The sequence below is a fragment of the Monodelphis domestica genome, chromosome 5 (genome assembly GCF_027887165.1).
Source record: "Monodelphis domestica isolate mMonDom1 chromosome 5, mMonDom1.pri, whole genome shotgun sequence".
Classification (NCBI taxonomy): domain Eukaryota; kingdom Metazoa; phylum Chordata; class Mammalia; order Didelphimorphia; family Didelphidae; genus Monodelphis; species Monodelphis domestica.
This window is the reverse complement of record NC_077231.1, coordinates 151488740-151500759: the sequence shown is the minus strand read 5'-3', so window position 1 is coordinate 151500759 and position 12020 is coordinate 151488740. Positions and strand designations below refer to the sequence as shown.

Genomic DNA, 12020 nt, shown 5'->3' with positions numbered 1-12020 from the left:
TATTATGTTATTACCACTGTGATATAGGAAAAAAAAATCAAAATATTAACTTGACAGCATACAACAAAGCACCTTAGCTAAAGACTCATGAGTTGAAATTTAAAATTAATTTAAACGCATAAAAACGATCATTGTAATTGGGAGTTGCTGTATAAAGAACATTATAAAACTTGTCTATTTTTTAAAACCTGATTTATTAATTCCTCGAAAATTCTATGTAAGATTGGAGGTTATTTATCCAGCAATACCTCAGTTAGTAGTGGTTGCAGGACTTGAGGGCTCAGGTACACAAAATATCAAAGGCCCCTGAGCTGAGTTCCTCTTTCTTCACGGGCTTGTCTGGAGGAAGAGACTGAAGATTTGTTCTCCTAGGCAGGAATAGGTGCAATGAACACGGCAGGAGAGCAGGGAGGCGATATCGTTTCCATATAAAGAACAATGCCTTAAAACGTGATGCAATCCTAAAGTGTGAACAGGTAGCAAATTCTTAATGTGGGATTCTGTGAAACTTGAGCAGATTTGGTCAAAGGCACATAGATAGTAAAGGGCTCCCAGTTAGGTGCTCTACTCACACAGACATCCAGGCACCTCTTGCCTAGGTTGTTGCAATGGCCTCCCGATGGACCTCCTTGCTTCTCTCTCCCTTAGCTAATTTTCCAGAAGCGCGTGTCTCCTCACTACTCAGGAAACTCCAATAGCTTTCGGTTACCTCTAGGCTCAAATATAAATTCTGTTGTTTGACGCCGAAAGCTTTCCTGTCCGGCCCTCTCCTATCTTTCCCCTCCACATACTTCACTAGGATCCAGCCGTACTGGTCTATTTGCAGTTTCTCCTCCCCCTAAGACTTCTCTCTTACATTATTCATCACCCCTTTCAAGACTCTCTCCCCACACCTGGAAGGCTGTTCTCACCCCTTGAAACCTGATTTCCTTCAGCACCTTCCTTCTCTGAACTTACCTTGTATTCACTCTGCATATATATCCATATAAACATATACATGTTATGTCCTCTGTTAGAAAGTAAACAATCCCTTTAGGACAGGGCATATATTTCACTTTGGGCTGTCAGAGAAGTATTTATTAAGTATCTGATATATACCAGGCACTCTACACTGGGGACACAAAGGCAGTACAAACCAAATGAACAAAAAATTCCCTGCCTGTCCCTCAATAGGGGATGCAAGAAATTATTAGAAGATTTAAATATATATATATATATGTATATACACATAAATATACATATATATATTAGTTAAGGAGAGAGTATTGTGGATGAAGGGAGTCTGAAAGGGGAAGGAGCAGCTAGGGAGATGGGGAAAGGCTTTTAGAAGGTAGAATCTGAGCTGGAAGGAAGTGAAGGAGAAAACCAAGAAGCCAAAATGAGGGGGTAGATCACTCCAGACCTGGGGGACAGTCCTGTAAAGGCACAGACAGAATATGTGCTGTTTAGAGAACAGACAAGAAAGCTGGTGGGGATGGATTGTAGGATTGGGGAGGAGTTTGAAGAGTTTTAAATGCCAGACAGAAGACTTTATATAGTATTTGATCCTGGAACTAAAAGGGAACCACTGGAGTTTGTTCATGGGGGGTGGGGGTGGGGGGATACACAGGCAGATCTTTGGCAGAGGAATGGAGGAGAGATGGGAGTAGAAAGAGACTCGAGGCAGAGACCAGTAGTCCAGGCAAGATGTAAGAGCTTGAACTTGTTAGTAAAAAGAAAAGGACATAGGAGCAGTGCTGTGCTGTAAAATGAAAAGATTTGGCAAAAATGACATAGGTGAGTGAGAGTGAGGATTCAAAGGACTGTCCTGAGGCTGTGGGTCTGAGTGATTGGAGGGTACTGGTATCCTTGCTAGTGCTAGGGAAGTTCAGAGAGGATGTAGTGGGAAAGAGAGTTCTGGTTTTGGACATACTGAATTGGAGATGCCTATAGGATATCAATGGGTTGTCTGAGAGGTAGTTAGAGATCAGTGAGTAGCTCAGGAGAAGGACTAGGGCTGACTACAGAAATGTAGAAATCATTTAGAAATCATCTGTGTAGAGGTGATAGGAGATGACGATTGAACACATGGAGTGAGATCACTTAGAGAGACGGGAGGCCCAGAGAAGAGGACCTAGGACAGAGCCTGTACAGCCCCTTAAGAGAAACTGTGAAGGGTAGTTGAAGAGAGGGAAAAAATGAGAGAAGTGTCATGAAAACTTAGAAAGGAGAGAAGCCAGAAAGAGATGGCAAATACTACCGAGTTAGAATAAGGCTGATCAGGATTGGGAAAAAGCCCAATTAGCTGTTCCCAGCGCTGAGTTCAGAGTCCAAGACATAAATGGCTCTTAATAAATGGTTGCTAATTGATTCTGAAGCCATAAAGGTCTCCTAAAAATTAACAATAGAGAAATGGACAAAGGGAGAAAGTTAAAATTATACTTCACCTATCAAACCTCTACAAAGTGAATGATTTTCAGTGTACACCAGAAGAATGCTGACTAAAGGATTTTGTAAAATGAAATATTCTTTCAACAATCTGTTCCATAAATTAAGATTATTGAACAAATGTTTTTCTAAAATAGGCATACTATTTTATTACTCCCCCCCCCCAAGTATTTAAATGAACTTACATAGGGCAAAAATAAGATAAGATGATACAATTCAAATGGCTAAGTAGCAAAATGTGGCTATTGGGATGAGTTTAATCCTGGAACTCACACTGTTTGAAACTTCAAGAAGAAATCACTTCATTTCTCTGCTTTAGCTTTCCTAGGAAATGTAACAGAAAGAACTATGCCAAGTTCCAAGTTCTAGCTCCACTTCTTCTTAGCTAGAGATATATAAGGACAAACCATCCACCTTCTGTGCCTTTAGGATACTCTACTTTCAGTGTTGAAGGCTTTCCAGTTTTTGGGGCCAGATTGCAACTTCAAGTTGCCTGTGAGCCCCCACAATACCCTGGAGGGCAGAGAAAGTGTTCACTTTAGGAGGCCAGACAGAGGGACAGGGCATCCAAAAAGGCACTGGGAAGAGCAGCTCCCCCCTGGGTACACATGCCAATACTTCACGAACATTGCTCTACTTCAAAAGGCTGAGGGAAGTGCTTTGTAACCCTTGCTCTGAAAACATGACTAACCATCTTTTCTTCCTATTTATATACCTTGTTGATAGATTTAAAGCCACTTTTATCTGTCACCCCTGGTGATAAGCTGTAGCCTACTTATGCATTCAATGACTTCTGGACCATCAGCAGTTTGGTTGTGTTCCATGATGCCATGATAGCCAATAGCATCACAGGAAGAATGGTTGTTTTATAAATTTGGCTTGTCAGTAACTTCCTTCTATTTACTTCTGGACCCAGTCAATGGTTCGTCTGCAGTGCTTGTGCAAGTGCTGATGGTCTAATTTAATGAACTGCACATGTAGCTGCATGTTACATATTGGGCAACAATAAACATCCTTTATCTATGTGTTTTCTTTTTTAAACCCTTACTGTCCATCTTGAAATCAATACTACATTTTGGTTCCAAGGCAGAAAAGTGATATGGGTTAGGTAGTGACTTGCCCAAGGTCACACAGCCAGGAAGTGTCTCAAGCCAGATTTGATCTTAGGACTTCCCATCTCCAGGCCCCTTTCTCTATTTACTGAACCACCTAACTACCCCTATGTGCTTTCTAGATTTGCTGAACTGATCTGAGTGATCCTGAACTTCACTGAGGAAAATGGTAGCACTTCAAGACAATACAATGAATACAATATTATTTGCCAACATAAGGCTTCTTGGATACCATCCATTCTTCTCTGGCACTCAAGATTAAATTGCTGAATATTCTGTGTATTGATCAGATAAATGACTTGCATTTAATTCAAATGATTCTGTTTGTTTGCAAAGAAAGTAATGTGGAATTTCCATCAAGTGCTGCACTTAAGTGATAAAAGAATTTCCCCCCACAAGAAACCCCCCAAATCACTATGCAAATGTTCACATAAAAGGAGTTTACTGTGTAGTTGATGAGTATTTTATTTCTCAAATATGCTTTTTGACTTATAAAATGTTTTCTATATAAATGTTTTTCTAGTCTTCAGAATTTTGATGCATTTCTGTCAACAAAAGGGTACTTAGTGTCGAAACTAAAGAGTTTGGAAATAAAGCAGAGACTCTTCTTACAAAATTTTAAAGGTAATATCAAAGCATAAATTGTATTAGGATTCAGATTTGAATTATTCTATGTCCCTAGTGTGTAGACTATTAATGTTACTTAAGTTCTTTTACATCTGACTATTATGCAAGGACCACAACATAGATTTAGAAGTAGGAAAGACCTCATTCTTGGAAAAAAGATGTCTTTAGCTATTCACATAAAATTCAATAATATAAGACAAATGCATAATGTTGGTTGAAAAATTAAACAGTAATAAATGTTGATTTGATATTCAGTTTAATAAAATTTAAATCTTCATTGTGTTTTTTCCCAATAACTTTACTAACTGATGGGGAATAAAATGTTTAGATTATCTATCTCCTGACCCTCCAGGGTAACAAGTTTTATGATTGGTTTGGACAAAGAATACATTCTCTCATTAATTGTTCAATTAATCTCTCATCAATCATTGAGTTCTTCCTGATGAGTGGAACACATTCAGTTTGACAATTTCAATAAGACAAATATTTCTCAAAAGACAATTTTAAAGGGAAAAAAGGTTAAACACTAATTTATTATCCACTCACAATAATTTTACAGTTACACAATAACATTTTATTTTTTTCTGTCTAGTTCATTATGTATTTTAGAAAGTCATTTAAAAATATCTTCTAATTATAGTTTAATAAAAACAGATTATGTGGTTCATTAAAAAAGTTTTTTAATATAAACATCAGTTCTTCACAAAAACAAAATGACATACATATCCAATAATGAAAAAAAAATACTTTCTCAAAAGTACTAAGATGCCACTTCAACAGTAATTGCTTCACATTTTCCAGTATCCTTATCTGTGCATGTCACATGTAAAGATCCATCCCTAAATACAAAGAAAAATGGGCAGACTTGTTATAAAAGTTATGGAAATTCCTTTTTTTTTTTAACTTGAGATGGCACTGTATTCTGGAAAAAAGCTACAGTAACTTTAGTTTTTAGACAGTAAACTTTGCGCTGGAATACATACATTTCAATTCCAAGGCTTTAAACAGAGCACTGAATATGCCATATTTGTGGAGCATTTTTTCCCCTTTAAAAACAATTTCCTTCCATATCATTGCAACTTGTGACAACAAATTTGAGATTAAATTGTATGGAGTTAAAATGAGTCAGAAAACTTTCAAGTCAATCACCACATACAATGCAGCTAGGCAGTTCCTCAGCTATACATTCCAATGATTCCTAATAAGTGGTATGGCTTATAAAAAAAAAAAAGAGTCCTTAGTATTAGATTGTAAAACATTTACTCATAATCAATTTGATTATCTTCTTGTTATGAACAGATGAGCTTGCAACTGTTGTCAGGTATATTTTGGCAACTGATTACACAATATGGAGTTATTACATGAGAATATGTGATAATGAAATTTAAATTTTTAAATGATGTGGCAAAAATGGGCCTAGAGATACTCTATAGTTACAGTAAAGAACTAATCCCATATTTGAACAAGAAAGCAGTGGAAATTTCACCATATAATTACCAAGGAAATAACACTGGATATTGCTTAAATGTCTCTGAAATCAGCAAAGACCACTTTTTTAGGTAAAAAAACACAGCCAAATTTAAAGATTAAAAAAAAAAGATATATTGTAATTTATTGGAGACTGAAGGCATAAAGAAAACTATTCTTTATGCCTTCAGTCTCCAATAAATTACAATATATCTTTTTTTTTTATCTTTAAATTTATTTATCAATTCTAGAAATCAACAACTATTACTAAACAAGAATAATGTATTTTCCAACATGGAATACTTTGCCTACTTTTCACAAACCAACAAACTGACTGATGAAATACAGATTCTCAAAATTTAGACTACTGAAATCTCTTTTCATCAGTAAGCAAATATTACTTTCTGTACCTTTTCATAGTGAGAACAGCTAATATATCGTGGAGCCCGTTTTCTTTTTTATCTAAATTCTGGAGTATAATCTGTTTACAGAAGAAAAAATGTTAGGTAAGAATCAATAAAGCTTCATCTTAACTCATGAACTAACAAATTAGTAACCCCCCCAAAATGACCCTTATTATAAAGCCCAGAAATGTTCAATTTTGCTATTACATGGCATTTAAAACTCAAAGAATATTCATCTTTTATTGGATACAGCTGCTATAGAAAAAGAATGTGATTGGACTAGACCAGAGAGGAAGACAGGGGAAGAAGAGGAAAACTGGAGAGATAAAAATTATTATTTTTTCTTTTTGTTCTTTTGTATAAGGTAATTGCAGTGGTATGTAAATTCCTTGGGATAAGCAACCACTTTGGTGATTTTATTTTGCTATGGCAATACAGGTCCTTAAAAAACAAACAAACCCATACCTTCTGTCTTATTGGTTCTAAGGCAGAAGAGTGGTAAAGGCTAGCAAAGGGGGTTAAGTGACTTACCTAGGGTCACACAACTAGGAAGTATCTAAGGCAACATTTGAACCCAGCACTCAAGGTTTGGCAATCAACCCACTGATATACCTAGATGCCCCCGCCCAGTCCCCGTGTGTGTGTGTGTGGGCGCGCTAGGAGGAAATGATGTGTGGATCTATTGTCAGATTGACTTCAAATGTCAGACCTTGACCAGATGAAACCAGTTTGAGCTGATTTTTCCATCTTTGGTTAGGTCTCAATAGCCTGAATGCTAGATTTCATGCCATATACATATGCTTCATTGCCTTTTTTGCTGTGTTTTCAAATTTATGGTTTTTAAGAATTTAAATTACTCAAAGGAAACATACAATTTTAGTGACTATTAAGAGATATTGCAGTGGCTAGTGAATATGACTGGGCATAGTGGGTAGTTTATTTAGCTTTTCTCTATATCTAGTTTCTCTGTGATGACTATGAACTAGATTATACCAATAGATTAGTACAAAAGAAAAACAAAAGGAGAGGGAATAGATGCTGCAATCAAATGCATTTTAATGGTATAAAATTGTCTTTTCATCAAATAGTGCTTTCTTTCCTTAAAAATGATTTTCTTTTTGGTAATTAAATTGACAGAAATCCTCTACAAGCATATTCTTCTATAAGTATATAATGGTTTTTATAAAAAGCTTCTTTATAAATTGGTTTTCTGAAAATTAAATACTTAAAACTTGGGCTTTAACATTATATCATCTGTCACAGATAGTGAATCTAGCCCTTCCTTAATTCTTCTTCTTGCCCTGTACATACTGGACTATATTTTTTGTCTCTCAGTTTTCTTCAAATTCTATGCCACTCTATTATTCATCCTTCATTCCTATATTTGTATATGACCTTTCTAATCAGAGCTTATTAAAGAGGTTCCTATGTATGTAATTAGAATTTTGAACCACAGGACTCTCTCTCCCAGCATCCCACTTTCATTCTCATGTAATATCCTTACGCTTTGGAGATAAAGTTTTCGTGTGACCCCACCCATCTCTTTTCCTGTGAATGGGGCTGCAGAAGCTGGCTTTACGCAGGCTTTCACTTTCGTCCTTTTATTTCTTCTGCTTCAAGTGATTATTTTTTTTTCAGTTAGTCTTTTATTCAAACACTGATTACTCAGTGCAAGTTAATCAACAAGCATTTATGGGCTATTCTAGGCATCCTTAGGCAATGAAGACAGACAAAAAAAAAACCCAGTTCCTGCCCTCCTAAAGTCTATTTTCTTTTTTTTTTTAACATTATTTTACTTGGTCGTTTTCATACATTATTCACTGGAAACAAAGATCATTCCCCCCCCCCCCCCCCTTTCTTTCCCTCTCCCATAGCCGACGCACGATTCCATTGGTTATCACATGTGTTCTTGACTCGAACCCATTTCCCTGTTGTTGGAATTTGCATTATAGTGTTCATTTAGAGTCTCTCCTCAGTCTTATCCCCTCCAACCCTGTAGTCAAGCAGTTGCTTTTCATCGGTGTTTTTACTCCCACAGTTTATCCTCTGCTTGTGGGTAGTATTTTTTTAGATCCCTGAAGTGATTATTAATAAATCTTATAAAATATAATACTTGGAGTTATTGGATATTAATTTTAATCTTACATTTCAAACCAGATCAGCTGCTTTAAACGTCCCTCCTCTATTTGCTTCCTCTTTAGGAATATATGCATTGTCATCAGAAGTCCACTTCTCATTCCTCTTGTGCCATCTTTCCTTTTGGAATTCCTATTGTAGGTCCATACCTACTATTCTCCTCAACTTCTTGAAACTTGTTAGCATGAGGTAATAGAAAAAATGCTGGATTTATAATCAGACACATGGGTTCAAATCCTGGTTTTGTCACATTAACGTGTGTGATCTTGGACAAGTCATTTAACCTCAAAAGGTTTCAGTTTCCTTCTGTGTAGAATGTGAGGATGGTCTAGATATTGATAAAGGGCCATTCCAGCTCAAATGTCAGGACTTTATAAAATCTAGGGTCCTATATCTGACCAAGGGCTATTTTTATCTCTGACGACTTCAACCTGAAGATAACACGGTCGTGTTCTCCCAACATTCTTGTAATTTCCACTTCTCCAACCAGGTCTTTTTTGGTCATAATTAAAACCAGAATAGCAATCTCTCATGTTGCTTTTTTTACTTTTTGAAAGAAAAAATGATCAGCAAGCTAAGTCAAGAATTTATCCCATGCTCTTAAGTGTTCTAGGAAAATGAGAGTTCTGGGTGATGTATGATTGGGCACAACTTCCGGTCTTGTACTAGTTTGTATTAGGAAAGTTTCATCTTGAGTATCTGGCAAATTTACATCTAGTGGACTATCATAATAATAGTGCTTCTGTGTTTACTGCATCCTTTTATTCTCCCTACCTTGATATAGGCTGACACATTTTCAACTTGGAGCCTGAGATAATTGCCCAGAACACTCAGAGCTCAAGGGCCTTGACTGTGGCTAAAAAGCCTTGATGGATCAGGGATGGGCCCTCAACCTAGGTTTTTCCTGGCTCTGAAAATTAATCTCCATTCACACCATACTTTCTCTATACATTCAGATTCAGGGGCACTGAGGCAGAAGAACATTTCTTGACACAGGGATTTTCTGCTACACCTTCTCAACATTGTTGCTTGCATTGCAGGATGAATCCCATTCCCTAAAATCTTAGTGATAAATATTAAGTTGTATTTGCCTCCTTGTAATAAAACTTGGAATTCATGTTTTAACATACTGATTATGATTTAAAAGCACACATTTGAGGTCATTAGCATTGGTTCAATCCTGTTCCCACTTATTTCCTTCTCTGAACTATTAGGTACCAACAATGACTGTTTTTCTTAGTATATGTCACCCTGTCCATGAATGACATAGTACCTATTTTTGCAATTTGAGCTACCCCATGAAAAAAAATTACAGATGCAATTTTACACAAATACTTTAGAGGAAAAAGACAAAAACCTGCTGGTTTTGGTAGCTATAAACCCAATACTCTCACCTGTGCAAATTTGTTTTCATCTTTTGCAGAATGTTTTCCTATTGACTCATAGAGTTCAAGACATACTGAGGATATGCTTCCTGGGGCTTGTAATGTGTGTTGTCTTCGAGCTGGCAAAGGAGTCCCTGATGGGAAGAGTACGGTGAATCTATTGGCTCCTGATTCATCCACTCCCTGAATAAGCAAAAACCACATGAGTATCATTAGTAATTCTTTGTTATTTGCCTCTTAAATGTAACCATATCTAGTTTTCTGTTTTATTAAGAAATTAACCACAAAAACACATAAGAGCATTAAAGTATAAAAACATACCATAATCAGTACAGAAATGGACAAATTTAAATTGAATACATTTTGTGATTTTAGATGGTACATTAACTTAAAAGAATGTTACAACAAAATTTAACATTTTATTACAAAATTTAGAGAAGGTAGACATACCTTCACTAAAATATCTTTTGCAGAACATTCAATAGCAAGAGGTTCCTCTTCTAGTAAAATACTTTCTTTGCCAACTAGGATTCCCGCTTCTGTAGCTGCACCAATAGGAATAACCTCATCAGGAGGAATTGAATTCAGGAGCTCAACAGCAGGAAATAGCTCTTTAATCAGCTGCTGTAGCTTTGGGATTCGAGCTGAGCCTCCACAAAGTACAACCTGGAAAAGAACATTCATTCTTATTGCCTGAATGTGGATTTTTGAATTAACAGCATTAATATTGTAATGAAATAGTAAAAAATCCTCAAAGGTATTAAAAATTCTTGATTTTAACCAGGCATTCCTTTTGTGAAATCTTATTAGAAAAAAAATTAGGAGGCAGCTAGGTGGCTCAGTGGATAGAGTCAGGCCTAGAGATGGGAGATCCTGGGCTCAAATCTGGCCTCAGACCCTTCCCAGATGTGTGACCCTGGGCAAGTCACTTACCCACTCCCCACCCCTCCATTGCCTAGCCCTTACCTTGGAACCTATATAAAGTATTGATTCTAAGATGGAAGGTAAAGGTTAAATTTTTTTTAAAAATACATAACAGTATCTAATTTCATATAAAATTAAACATTAGACAACATTTTGTAGTTATCTAGTATTGAAAAAAATACTTAATTTCTTATGTTCCTCTAATATTCTATCATCACTAATATTCTACTTTCATGCTTACCCATGCTATAAGGCTCAATTAGTGAGTATCACACAAGGTCCCCACTAGGCTAGGAAGGATGAGTCAAGTTTGAGGCTACTGATGGCTGGTATGTATGTTGTCTGCAGAGCAGCCAAGCAAAGTTCAGGGAGGCCCATTATCAAGAGAGCTGGGTTGTGCAGTGATGATCTTTCTAGACATAGCAGCTATCAAAGCTCATCTATAGTAACTTAGCCAAAATGGCTTCCTGAGAAGGCAGACCAGGCAGCTACCACCTGTCAGAAAACCTTTAAGTTCACACCAAACCAAATCCAGTGAGAAATTACAGCAAATGACTTCTCCCACCCCAGAACTACACAAAGGCAAGAAGCTTTGGGGTGACGGAAAACAGAGACTTCCAGGGGGACCAGTGATGGGTACACATGTAGCCTAAAAATCTCTGTATAGAAGCAGCAAGAATGGAAGGCTCTCCTAAGAAAGGCCCAGAGTGGTCAGGAAGATGCAAGGTAGAAACCCTGAAAGGGCTAGAGAGGAACCTGGGCAGTGACCAGTGAGTGGTATGGCAGCATGCTCACTGGGACACCTCAAACCCAGGGGCTCCTAAGACTCTAGTGATCTGGACTGAGATTCCAAAGAGGATTTAAAGACTTGAGCACTTTGAACCTCAAAGATTCAAGGGAGGCCTAATTATGGGGCACAGATGTTGGCACAAAAGTGAAACAAGGCTCTGGCACAAAACTCTGGAACTAAAGTTGAAAAGATAAGATGTCGAACAAGGACCAGTATCAAGAATTATGAAAAATCTAAAGGTGCTCTCAAAGGAGAGAGAACTCCAACAACTAAAAGCAATTATTCACAGGAAAAGATGGACTTTGTCACAAGGACAACATTAATTCTTGGAAAAAATGAAAATAAATTAAATAAGACCTCTGAGAAAACTCAGGAGGAGCATAAGCTCAAAGAAAAAGCTTAATGTGGTCTGAATATTAAAAAAATCAAGCCATAAAAAAATAGAAAGGAAGTGGATCATAAACCTTTCATAGCTAAGGGTTAAATGAACAAGGGCAGAGGCAATTAAAAAGATAAAATAGATGTTAATTGCTTGAGGTGGAAAAGCTTCTATATAAGCAAAATACATCTAAGATAAAAAAGGGAGCAATCTTTGCATCAAATTTTTTTAATCTAGGTTTGGTATCCAAGATAAGTAACAATTAACAGATAAGACCAAGAGCCATTCCCCAAAAGATATCTGATTAAAGGATATGAACAAAAAACTCTGAAGTGAGAAATTTCCACTATTAACAATCATATAAAATAA

At 36.7% G+C, this 12020-nt stretch overlaps 1 protein-coding gene across 2 annotated transcripts in view; it reads right to left on the bottom strand.

Moving 5' to 3' along the window:
- Positions 1 to 4667: 4667 nt before the first annotated feature.
- Positions 4668 to 12020, bottom strand: part of HSPA14 (heat shock protein family A (Hsp70) member 14) — a 28128-nt gene continuing 20775 nt past the window's right edge. For both annotated transcript variants that reach the window (XM_007503993.3, XM_001363775.5), the window contains exons 11-14: positions 10009 to 10224; positions 9568 to 9741; positions 6044 to 6114; positions 4668 to 5005 (exon numbers count right to left, since the gene is read on the bottom strand). In XM_007503993.3, the coding sequence (XP_007504055.1) occupies positions 4927 to 5005; positions 6044 to 6114; positions 9568 to 9741; positions 10009 to 10224 (540 nt within the window). In that variant the 3' untranslated portion in view covers positions 4668 to 4926. The remainder of the gene's footprint in view (positions 5006 to 6043; positions 6115 to 9567; positions 9742 to 10008; positions 10225 to 12020) is intronic.